The sequence below is a fragment of the Caretta caretta genome, chromosome 1 (assembly GCF_965140235.1).
Source record: "Caretta caretta isolate rCarCar2 chromosome 1, rCarCar1.hap1, whole genome shotgun sequence".
NCBI lineage: Eukaryota > Metazoa > Chordata > Testudines > Cheloniidae > Caretta > Caretta caretta.
Window position 1 is genome coordinate 266,652,322 of NC_134206.1, and position 12,295 is coordinate 266,664,616.

General features: G+C 46.3%; 1 protein-coding gene across 3 annotated transcripts in view; it reads right to left on the reverse strand.

The window, feature by feature from the left end:
- UTP20 (UTP20 small subunit processome component) overlaps positions 1 to 12,295 on the reverse strand; it is an 83,963-nt gene that overhangs the window by 12,525 nt on the left and 59,143 nt on the right. For all 3 annotated transcript variants that reach the window (XM_048835441.2, XM_048835440.2, XM_075124265.1), the window contains exons 43-52: positions 12,025 to 12,181; positions 10,783 to 10,881; positions 9,961 to 10,128; positions 9,042 to 9,208; positions 7,533 to 7,674; positions 7,103 to 7,219; positions 5,088 to 5,258; positions 3,395 to 3,523; positions 2,677 to 2,787; positions 387 to 466 (exon numbers count right to left, since the gene is read on the reverse strand). In XM_048835441.2, the coding sequence (XP_048691398.2) occupies positions 387 to 466; positions 2,677 to 2,787; positions 3,395 to 3,523; positions 5,088 to 5,258; positions 7,103 to 7,219; positions 7,533 to 7,674; positions 9,042 to 9,208; positions 9,961 to 10,128; positions 10,783 to 10,881; positions 12,025 to 12,181 (1,341 nt within the window). The remainder of the gene's footprint in view (positions 1 to 386; positions 467 to 2,676; positions 2,788 to 3,394; positions 3,524 to 5,087; positions 5,259 to 7,102; positions 7,220 to 7,532; positions 7,675 to 9,041; positions 9,209 to 9,960; positions 10,129 to 10,782; positions 10,882 to 12,024; positions 12,182 to 12,295) is intronic.

Sequence of the window (12,295 nt, forward strand, 5' to 3'; positions counted from 1 at the left end):
CACCACACTGGCGTGCTCTGTAATTCACTGTCACGGTGCATGTGGATGACGGGGGTGTGTACACAAGCCAGCAGTGCAGCTGACTAACCATTAACAGCAAACAATTAAAGCCATACTTTGGTTATGTAACAGCAACAGACAAAACCAGTACAGAAATTAAAGAAAAGATCGATAGGTGTGGTATCTATTTGCCATAAATGTTCTTTCGTTTGCTTCTAACAAAGCGAACATTTTACTTTTACAGCTAGGAAAACATGGTGCCAACCCTGCATACCCTTATTCTCATGAGCAGGGCCACTGGGATCAATGGAACACTTGCATGAGAAAGGGTTTATAGCACTGCTCTTTTTGAAAAGCCACACACACAACAAGGGTTGCAAACTCACTTGAGCTGAGCAAATATGAACTCCAAATTGGGTTTCAGCTTGTCACCAAGGGGATAGTCGAGAATGTATTTCAGGTAAATCTGAAAAAAGAGAGAAGAAAGAATTACCAGAAACAACGGGATCAGTTTGTGAAAATGTAATGATGAGAGCAACGCTTTTTGCAACAAACTATTAACAAGTTACACACCTCCCTTTCATGTGTACATAAAGCCTCATCTTGCAAAGCACAAGCCGTCTCAACTTCCACTGACTTGCATGGGAGTTACAGGCACTCAGCACCTTACAAGATCAGTCCCTTAAAAACTTAAGTCGACATAGCTGCGGCCCTCAGGGGTGTGAAAAATCCACACCCCTGAACGCTGTCGCTAGGCCAACCTAATGCCCAGGGTAGATGCGGTAAGTCACTGGAAGAATGCTTCAGTCAACCTAGCTACTGTCACTTGGGGAGAGGGAGTTCCTCGAGCGATGGAAAAACCCCTTCCACTGCTGTAGGATGTGTCTACACTGTGGGGTTATAATGGCATAGCTACACTGCTATGGTGCCCAGTGTGGGCAAGCCTTTAGTCTTGGTAGTGACTGTCGCTAGCACTTATGAGTTTATGATGTCTCTGTTTAAAATGACAGGCTCAACAAACCTCAAAATAAGTTCTCTAAATATTAAACTAAAACTCATTTTAGTACGGTCCCTAATGCTAAGATCATCAGCTGTGTCCACTATAAATCTGCCATTTATAGTAACGGACTCCTAAGGGACCATTGTGAACATCTAGCCTCACCACCTCCAGAACACAGGCCTTAGAATTTCCCACAGTAATTCCTGTATCAGCTAGAGCAGATCTTTTAGAAACTCATCCAGTCTTGATGTAAAGACTTGAAGTGAACTATGAACATTGTTCTAAAGGTTAATTACCTTTAGTGTTAAAAAAGGACGCCTTAGCATGAATTTAAGTTTATGTGGGTGGTGCTGTAAAGGTCGCAGTAGGCATCAGACACATCACAATACAGAAAATAAATAAAAATATCCAAGTGGTCAGCCTGGCTGCAAATTATTTCTTCAGAAAACATTTTCATTTCTCGAGAGCCAAATACAGTAGGGTGAACCCACATCATCCCAGGTGGCAAATTTCTTTGCTGTGTCTTGATGCTCCAGTGATTTCAAAAGGGTTCATGTGCAGAGGATGGTTTGTTTTTTTTTAAATTCTATTTTCTATTTTTAGCCCCACAATCTGGAACCGTGTTCCCCTGATAATGATTGTCATCCAATTCTACCTCTTAAATACTACCCCTTCCTTTTCCAACCACAACCTGGGAACCCTTCCAAATACAGCAGACAGCCAACCAGTTTGCTCTCTGAGAGAAGGTAGGATTCACCTTGCACTTTAAGATATTTATCCCTTCCTCCCTCTGTAACTCAGGTCCTAATTCAGCAAAGCATAGAAGGATATACTGGTCTTTAAGCATGTTAGAAATAATGTCCTGGGACTGTTCTTGTGCTTCAGGTTAAGCACGTACTTGGGCATCTAGCTGAGTCAGGGCTGTAACGCTGTTCCTTATCAGACAGTAAATATCTTAAATGTGAGAGGGAGTTCAGAGAAGGAAAACAAGAATAACCAAGAAATTGGGCTTCTTTACCTTTGAAAGGAGACGAATAAGAGGGGACAAGTATATAAAACAATGAATGGTTTAGAGAAGGTAGGTTGGAAGCTTCTGCTCTCCCTATCTTATACAACAAGAAAAAGGGGGCATGCAGCAAAATTAAATGTGGGAAATTCAAAAGGAAATACTTTTCACACAATGTGTGATGAGACTGTGGAACTCACTGCCACATGAAGTAATCAAGGCTGAGAAATAAGAGTCAAAAAGGGGGGGACTCAACAGTTATAGCGATAACAAGACTACGTAGAGTTATAAACGGATATTACTAACAAAAAAAGGTGTAAGAGATGTTAAACTTCCTGCTCAGTGCTTAAGCTGATCTTGAACTATTATAGATCAAGAGGAGACTTAATGGTGGAGGGGGCAGATTATCCCATATCTGCCTGCAGCGGGAGTCTTACATCTTCCTCTGAAGCATCTGGTACTGACCACTGTCTGAGTCAAGATACCAGACTAGATGGACTTGGGGTCTGATCCAGTCAGGCAACTCCTAAGACATGAGGCCAGTTTTGGGTTGAGTGCTAGAAGCTTGGCTGTTAAACCTGCTTATCATCATTAATAAAAGAGATTCTGTTAATAGGGTTTTATTAAAATAGAGCACGGAGCTTAAGGAAAGAAACCTCCTTCTACTAACCTGCCTGCACTGGACTCGCACTGGCTCACTCTGGCCTGTGATGGCAAACTTGGCAACCTTCTGCATGACGGCATCGATTTCAGGAACAATCAGCTTTCTGGATAAAATAGCCTTAAAAAACATGTGACAGTACAACCTGCGTCATTCTCATTCTGCTTGCGCATTGTCAGATACAACAGCACCACCCAGTGGCAAAACAAACTTTGGTGTTATTTTAACATCCACCTTTGAATGTCTTTATTGCCAGAGTAACTCCTTTTAAAGGAGGTGGCCTGCAAAGTCAGGTCTGCTTTTACTGGAGGACCTTCAGCATGTTCATGGTGAGCTCTCACAGCTCAGTTGAAGGGACGGGGATTGTCAAGTCTTTAACATAGGCATCATTTATCCAAAACGTTCATTACTCTTTGAAGTTAAATGTGTTAACAAAACAACTCCCAGAAACAGTTTTAAACTCCATATTGCTCTACTTTTCCTCTAAGAACTCTTGTGATCTCATCATTTCACTCTCGTCATTGTAAACTGGTCTAACCTAGACAGAACCTGAACGTCTAATGTTAAGATCAAGCAGAAAAGCTTTGTGGCCTTCTTTATAGCAAGGGCACCTTTAACAGACATTCTGTAATCTTTCACCTATTTTGTATTAACAGGTAGACAGTATAAGCACTTTCATTTCTACAATCCGGAAATTGTAAACCAAACACACGCTCTATAACAATACCTTTAAAAGGCCGAAGGCAGTGGCTTGACGCGAGGAATCATAGATATCTTCTTCAGCATATCCCAGCAACACTTGGAGCTGTTTCTCTGTTATGTGACTGTTTGTGTTCCTCACAAGTCTAGTTACGCACTGCAAATTAAAATCAGGTATTGTAACGTGACTAGAACGGCATGTTCCAGCAGATCAATTTGCACTTCCGTACCGCGATAAAATCAATCACTGCGACATTCAGCAACACACACTCTTCCTGAAAAACTGAAATCTGTCTGAAGCCTGATTTAGTGGATAGCACTGGTATAATACACAAACTTTAACCCTGGAGGATTCAGCTAGTCTTCTTCCCATAAGAAACAAATGTTAGCATGTTTACAGCTGGCAAATTCAAGACAAAAAGTGTGACCAAGGTTGGAGACGAAATATACACCAACACATTCAACAAAACATTGGCCCGGGAACAAAAAGGTTTGTGGAATCGGGACCACATTGAGAAAAAATCCTTCCTCGCTTCTATTTAGTATTATATATCCTGCAACTATCCCCAGGATAAGGTAATCATAATTTGGTAAAGCATTTTGAAGCTATATTTGTCAGAAGGACACTATGCACAATAAAGATTACTGCTGTTAATTGCCCAGTTTTCCTAAGCTCATTTCAGCTGCTGTTTTTTTTTAAACCCATTTAATTTAAAAGCAAACAAGCTGATCAAACAGAAGTGACATTTATCGAGAGAGACAATGGGAGCAAAAGACTGTTTCAGTGAAACAGAACTGCCCAATAAACGCACTTCTGTAAAACACTTTGCTGACGCAGAGACCTGGGTTCATTCAGGTGACTTTTATGAGGTTTCCAGTGAAGACAGCAACAGCAAGACCATTTCTTTCCCTCCCTAGCGTCCTGACTCATGCAGAGGGGCAGAAGAGGCTCCGTGCAGGCACAGACTGCAGGGTTGAGGGATCTATAGCTGGACTTTCCTGATTCCATGAAATGAACGTGAAACTGTTCCGCAGATGACAGGTGCACGCACCCCGCCCCCATACAGAGGGGCACCAGCTAAAGAGGACACATGAGCTCCCTATGTGTCTCCTCCCCAACCAGCCGGGCCCCCCATGCTCTCCCCAGCCAATGTTACCTGGGGGCGGGGGGGAATCTCTGTCCTCCTGCCGCGCCGGTTCCCCATCCCCCCTCAGGGCACATCTGGCTGCTCTTCCCGGCAGCCAGACGCCGGCAAGGAGCGGGACTGAGCCACACTCAGACACTGCCTCGTGCAGCGCAACAGCTGCCTGGGAGAGCGCTTGGCTACAGCAGCAGCAGGCTGCCTCCCGCCCGGGCTTGGCTTCTGGGACAGCAGCTGAGGGAACTGGAGCCCACCCGCCATGCTCTGTGCGCAGCAACGAGAGCCTTGCTCGGGAGGGGGAGAGCGTCCCAGCTCCCTTGGCCACTGTCCCCGGAAGTTGAGCCTGGGCAGGGGGCAGCCTGCTGCTCTCCCAGTCACAGTCCGCCACTGGGCTGCACCGAGCAGCGTCTTGGGCAGCCTGGGGGGAAGCGGCTCTGGCCCCGCCCCCCTCTTCTGGCTCTGGCCCCGCCCCTTCCACTCCTCACCCCGGCATGCTCAGAGCTGTTGCGGGGGCAGGGGACATTCGACCCTTCCTTCTCCACGAGTCGCCTATGAACTGTTCTATTTGGCCCCGCTTACTTTGAAACAGTTCACCACCAAATGGAAGTTCTGGCCCCTGGCTGCTCCTGGCTTGGCAAAGTCCTTCAGCAGCAGAAAAAGCTGCTTGGTTAGTTGCTCTGTATTCTTTTCAATAGAAGGCAAAGGGAACTTTAAAATCCACACCAAAGACTGCAGGGCGCCAGTGATCACCTGGGAATAGGAGCCAAAGAACAGCATGTGAGATTAACAGGATTTAAAGAGCATTCTCCCCCATCCCCGGTCTATAATTACTAGCAGGCTCGGGTGACTATCAACAGATGGAAGCTGGAATTAACACACAAGTTAAGATCTCCCAAACCTTTTACGTGAAATAGAAATGGCTAGTCAACCTAACGGGAAAGGTAATACATAGCACATGCCGATCTATGGCCAAGATTTTCAGATGTGGCTACTGATTTCTGGTGCCTAGCTTGAGATACCTCTAAAGGGTCTGATTTTCAGAGGGTGGGTGCTCAGCATTTTCTGAAAACCAGGCTCCGTTAAGGAGTCTCATTTTTGTCTCCCCAAAATCACCAGTCACATGAAAATCTTGGCCTCAGTGTTTGTTGGCAAATTAGTCGAGCCACCAGAGCCAGTGTGTCAGGTGCCTTCTGTTGTGGTGAAAAAAGAGTGCCCAGGTCAGACTCTGCATTCCTGAACACCCCAAAATCTGCAGAGGGAGGGGTTTATTTGGCCACTTTGCTCACTTGGATACAGTACCGCTGCACTGCCTGGTGACTGGTTAACCTGATGTCTGCCCCGCAAGTTGGCATACAAGCGAGAACCTCACGGCTCTCCCCTCGCTTAGAACCTGCCTGCTACCGAGCACAAAACGTTGGTACTTTGCTACGAGACCATTCTGCTTCTGAAGCTTTAACTGTCCTAGTGGGCCTGATCCTGTGAGAGGTGCTGAGTGCCCTCAAATCCCATGGATTTAGTGAGATAGGCATGCCCAGCACTTAGCGAGATTAAGCCAGTTATGAAGGACTGCATAAGGTTTTTGTCACACTACGTTACTCAGTCAGCAGTGCATTCGGGTGAAGGAAAGGGATGCAGGTTGACCCCCTGGCACTGGGAATCCAGGATTTTATACCTATGCACTGCAAAGGGAACGGGGTGGGTGGTAGTGAGAGGGGAGAAATCAATCTAAGGAGTTAGGGAAAGCAGAAGGGGCCCCAAGTTTAGCCAATTAGGGCGGGCCCAAGGCAGCACAAGGAAACTTTGGGAAGCTCCCTCCCAAGGCAGGGTAGCCAGTACTGAGTGTGGCTGTCCCACAGGCAGAAGAGGGTCACTGCAGCAGCAGCAGGTTCTGCTCCAGTTTCTACAATCTGAACAGGACCAAAGAGGGGGAGGGGGAAGAGAAGGAAACGAAAGGAAAAGTTTCATAGCAGGATCTTGTTACCTTTTCTCTACAGGGGAAGAAAAATTTAGGGTTTCCCTTTTAATTATTATTGTAAGTGAACTACAGTCACAAAGGTGTCACAGTCATACCACCAGACGCAGACGGCCCAAGCTGCAGAACAGCCACAGCACGCGGTGTGCAGAGACCATGTCAGCTCCCTACACTGCCCTTCAACTCTGATCTCAAGGGACCTCTCCTCCACGAGCAACTGGGCAGGTCCTGTTTCTAGGCCCGTTCGATCCTTGGACTCTGCTGAGATTCCCAACAAGGAGGCTAGTTATGATGGGGACAGTGACAATTGCTAGAACCAGATCAAGAGCAGCCATGTATTTCGCAGACGTCTAGCAGTAAGAACCCCTCACTGCTGACTTTGGCCATGTTTCAACCAGCAATTCAGAGGCAAAACATTCAGTATCCCCTGGATTACAAAACTCCCAAGGTATCGTACCCCCTAAGTTTAATTATTTACCTTAACAGCTAAGAAATCAGGTTTGAAACTGGGCTTTATAGTTCAAGGACAACGTAGGGAAGTCTTTGGAATCCGTGGTTAGCCTGAATTCTGAAATGGAGCTGGGTAGAAGAGGCAAGTGTAAATTGAGCTAAGACCCCCTACCTTAACATCCGTGGATTGCAGGCAATTTATAAGCAGCTGAACAAAAGGATCCAACATTTCTAACACATGCTCATCTGAGGAATTTATTTTGGATCTCTTCAGGCTCATGTGTAGTAGCTACAGTGTTGAAAACACATTTTTCATTAGTCACAAAGAGAGGACGAGAACATTGTCATGTAACTCAAAAGGGGTTAAAAAACCCAAAACACAATTTCAGGACACAGTAGAAACCATGCAACAGCACATTAGGACTTTAACAAATGAAGTGCTCTTAGCAGCACCCTAGAAGCCCCGCACTGAAGTTACTATGGGCAGCCAGACCCCCAGGGATTGTCATTAATACCAGACAGGGACAGAGGGTATTTTTTCATTTAGGAAAGCAGAACAATTGACCCCACAGCACTTGTTTCACATCTGGGGAGACCCTTACCCTAAGTCCTGAGTCGACCAAGATATGCATGTTAGTCTTGCTGCTAACAGGTGCTTTCTGCCCGCCTCGAGCTGGGACGGGTGGGAGTAACAGGCAGCTTTCTGGTTGCAGACGAGGATCTGGAGGAGCCGGGGCTTTCGTTCTGAAAATTATAACGAGGTGAAAAGTACAGTTAGACTTTGATGTCACTGGAGGCTTACTGCTGGCAGTGGAGAGAATTTCACTGCCTCTGTTGCTGACAACACACACTGCACGGAGCACATGCAGGTCCTGGCAGTGAAAGAGTCAATGGAACAAACGGAAGAGCATTTTTACTTCTGTGAGGACTAAGAAGTATGTTTTGCGTCACGTAACATTTCTACTGTTTTCTCACGTTTAAGTTTATCATTGGTAAAAACCCCCCCAAACAGGCAAAATCCAATAGCTAGCGCAATGCAAATTTAAAGGCATTTCAATTTCCAAACCTGATCCACAATAACCGCAGCTTTCATCTCATCTATAAAAGGCCCTTCCCTGTATCGGGAGAAACTTCTAGATAAAATGAGAAAACGAAAACACTTGGAACAAAAACTTAAGCAGGGAAGCCACCGAAATTCAACCCTTTTCCAACAAGAGAGCAGCCCACGGGATACAAGTACAGACTCCTGAGAGAGTCCCGCTTCTACCATCTCCTAACCAAGGCATCTTCAGACTTTGGCAGCCCTGCTTTCAGAGGCTCAGTATAATCTGTCCAAACCTGGGATGAAATGTAAATTTAAGGCTGTGACGAGCATGAGGGAGAAACCTTAATGCGTTTGGGGAAACTCATAGACTTTAAGGCCAGAAGGGACCATCATGATCATTTAGTCGGACATCCTGCAAGTTGCAGGCCACAGAACCTCATCCACCCACTCCTGTAATAGACCCCTCACCTCTGGCTGAGTTACTGAAGTCTTCAAATCATGGTTTAAAGACTTCAAGTTACAGAGGATCCACATTTACACTAGTTTAAACCTGCAAGTGGGCCTGCCCCATGCTGCAGAGGAAGGCGAAAAACCCCCAGAGTCTCTGCCAATCTGATTTGGGGGAAATCTCCTCTCATACAGTAGGTTTTCCATTCCTTGGATCATCCTAGAAGCCCTTCTCTGCACTTGTTCCAGTTTGAATTCATCTTTCTTAAACATGGGAGACCTCCTTCCTCCAGTCTGACAGTTCACTTGGGGGGGAGGGATAGCTCAGTGGTTTGATCTTTGGCCTGCTAAACCCAGGGTTGTTAGTTCAATCCTTGCGGGGCCATTTAGGGATCTGAGGCAAAAATTGGGGATTGGTCCTGCTTTGAGCAGGGGGTTGGACTAGATGACCTCCTGAGGTCCCTTCCAACTCTGATATTCTATGATTCTCCGTATGACCTGCTGTAGTTTCCCCAGATTTCACAGAATCATTCCAAGAGCAAAATCTCAAGAAACCAGAACTCTCAGACAGCAAAGACGAATCAATAGCAGATGGACGATGTCATTCTCTGTAATTTACCTGGCTTTTTCCGTTAGCAGGGGCAGATTTTCGCTGATCAGGCCGTGGCTGAGCACGAGAATGGATTCTGCACTCATTTCCGGATTTAGGATCAACCCTGACATGATGCGACGTAACGTTTCGTTCACCTTGCGGGACATTTTCAAGCTCATGGTGCTCTCTAAAATCTAGACAGCACAGGAGTCATGTTAAGCTTTAACACAGCAGGGCAGCTCTCTGTGGGCAGCAGGAGGAAGTTACAAGACCGGCCAATCCAAACTGCCTCCAGCACAAGCAGAAACCTGCTGCCCACCCGCCTCACCAGGACAGAGAAATCCCTTCACATTCTCCCCACCCACCTCCAGATTAATCAGCAAATGAAGAGTCTAAAAGTACAGTGGGGCCCCAGAGCGTATGAGTGTATGGCACTCCATTCCTGCCAGTGTTCTACATGGGCACAGGTCCACTCATGTGGAGAGCCCCACTCAAGTCACTAGGGTGCCACATGGGTGGGTATTTTCCCATGTCTGGAGTCCCTGACTTCAGCAGGGTTCCACGCATACACAGGCTTCCACTCAGGCAGAATAACTTGCAGGATCGGGGCCTTTATGAGCTCTGGTATAAATAATGTAATCAGAGGCAAATCACATCTGAGAGGTGGAGCAGAAAAAATCCAGAGTAGATACTTCTTTTGCACGGGGTGGGGAGAAGGAGGAGGTAAGTTACCTCTTGCCATAGAAATAAATAGTAAATCCCTATTTTATCCTCTAAAAGAATACTGATTTCCAGCAAGGGAAAAATGAAAGCCCGATCCCACCTGTGCGGTTATGCCACCTTATCCCCTTGGAGCTCTCCGATTCTTCCTTTCACACGGCCCATCTGATCGCGTTCAGTGTTAAAGGCAGGGCTCCTACCAAAAGTGCTGACTGGATATGCTTACCTCTTTCAAAGGAAGAATGAGCTTCGTGACTTGGTCCTTCCCTACGTACTTGGCAAGGATTTCGTAAGAATCGTAACTCTTGCTTCTGCGAGCCTCCATGACCTTGGAGACTATCCCCTTCACTTCCTTTTCCTCAGCAACATCCCCAAACAGCTCCTGATTGAAAATCTTTTGAAATATAGTGGAGAGAAACTAATGAGAACAGCAGAATCACTAGGGACTTGATTATTGCAACAACAGCAGAAAACGGCATTTTCTTTGCAACCACAATAAAAAAAAAGTCCTGGAAGCTCAAAGCAGATTCTGCCCTCCCCCGTCTTGCAGGCACAAAGGACTCGGTACTGCATCAGGCGCAGCAGAGGGGAAGGGGACACTGGGAACACATGCAGGTGGTCCGTACACCAATTCCCTGTGGAACACAGCTCCATGGGTGTTCTCTGAATCCTCTACGGAGAGAGTTCCTGGAGACAAGGGGAAGGAGGGAAGGAACCTGTGGATGTGCCCTGGAATGGCAGGCCAGTTCTTCCCCCATAAGGGGGTGGTGTAGGATCACAATGGCACCTGTAGCCGTGAGACTGCAGTAGAAGAGCACAAGCTATGCGTGGAGAGTTCTCCCCTCTCCCGCCACCACACGCACAGCCAGTTACTTGTGCTAAGAATAGGATTTTTGTAGTACACAATCAACGTATATTGAAGTCAAAAGATCCCCTCTTTCAGAAGGCTGAGGTTGCCAGCGTCATCTCTCGCAACAGGTCTCTTTATCCAAGCATGTTCCCTTCGCATTTGACAAGTGTCATGACTTCCATTTCAATTAACTCCTACCTCAATCATAATGTCTAAGCAGGTGTCCAAATCGCCAGTGCTAATCCTGCTGGTCAGGCCTTTCAGTAACAGGTGCACAGTGAAAGTCAGCACATGGACCTAGAGACAAACAATCAGCATTACATTTACCATTCCCAAGCTGGGATTTTTTTGGTGCTGGGGTTGTTTTGGAAATAATCAGACTTGAGGATTCCCACAGCAGAGCTCTCACATTTCTCAAACAATATACTCAAATACTCTCGACAGGAAAACTACTGAGAACTGTCCAAAAACCCACACCTGGAAAGGATTTACCCGCTCTCCCAAAACTCAATTCAAAATGAGTCACTTTTTTCAAAATTTGTGTTTTTTACCATTTCAGCATATCCCAAGATGCCTGCTTGGCCAGCAGCTCATTTCAGACAGCTAGAATGATACACACGCATGTCCAGAGCCATACCAGCACTGTTCTGGGCAGACGGTGATACAGACAGATAGAGCTCTTAGAGATTGTTCTCTTCCCACAGCTAAGACCAGCACTTTTCATCTCCAGAGTCCAGCAGCAGAAAGCGAGCATCTCCCCACTGGAACAGCTCATCTGACAAGCCATTCTTATCATAGGTTACAGTGAGAGGAACAATGACCATGTGGTTAAGGCACTGGACTGGGACTCAGGAGATTGGGTTTCGATTCCCAGCTCTGTCACACACTCACTGTGTGACCTTGGGCAAGGAATTGAGGGTGAAATCCTGGCCCTACTGAAGTCAGGGGGAAAACTTCAGTTGGGTCAGGATTTCACCCTTAACCCTTCTGTAAATTGGGGACAATATCACTGCCTTTCCCCATCTTGTCTATCTTCCAGGACTGCCTTTATGTCTGTACAGTGCCTAGCACAATGAGGACTGATTCTCAGTTGGGGCCTGCAACCACTACTGTACTACAAATTAATACTACGTTATTTTTCCACAGCACAAAGCAAAGTAAAAATCCTGGTTCTAATTTTCCATTGAAGTCTACTCCCAGCAAAACCATGCTCTGCAGTGTCCCTAGTGTCTGTCTGCCAGAAGCTGGGAATGGGCGACAGGGGATGGATCGTTGATGATTATCTGTTCTGTTCATTCCCTCTAAAGCACCTGGCACTGGCCACTGTGGGACGACAGGATACTGGGCTAGATGGACCTTTGGTCTGACCCAGTATGACCATTCTTATGTTCTTAATTATAAAAAAGCTACAGAGAACAAGAGGAAGAACCATGGGATTACCTGGTAGCCATGGATGAGAATCGACTGCATCTCTCTTAAGACATACTGCAGGTACCGTGCTCCTAAAGCCTCCATGATTTTGGTGAGGGTGTTGCGTGCGATGTCCCGGATTTCCTGCGCCCGGTTCCTCAGAAGCGAGCAGACTTTCAGAAGAATGCTGGAACCAGAGATCAACAGCTCAGCACAGTCACAAACCAGCACAGAACCAAACACTACACTAATTGTCCTGGCTGCTTTCCAGGCCAATTTCATTGATTTTCTCTGACAGTTT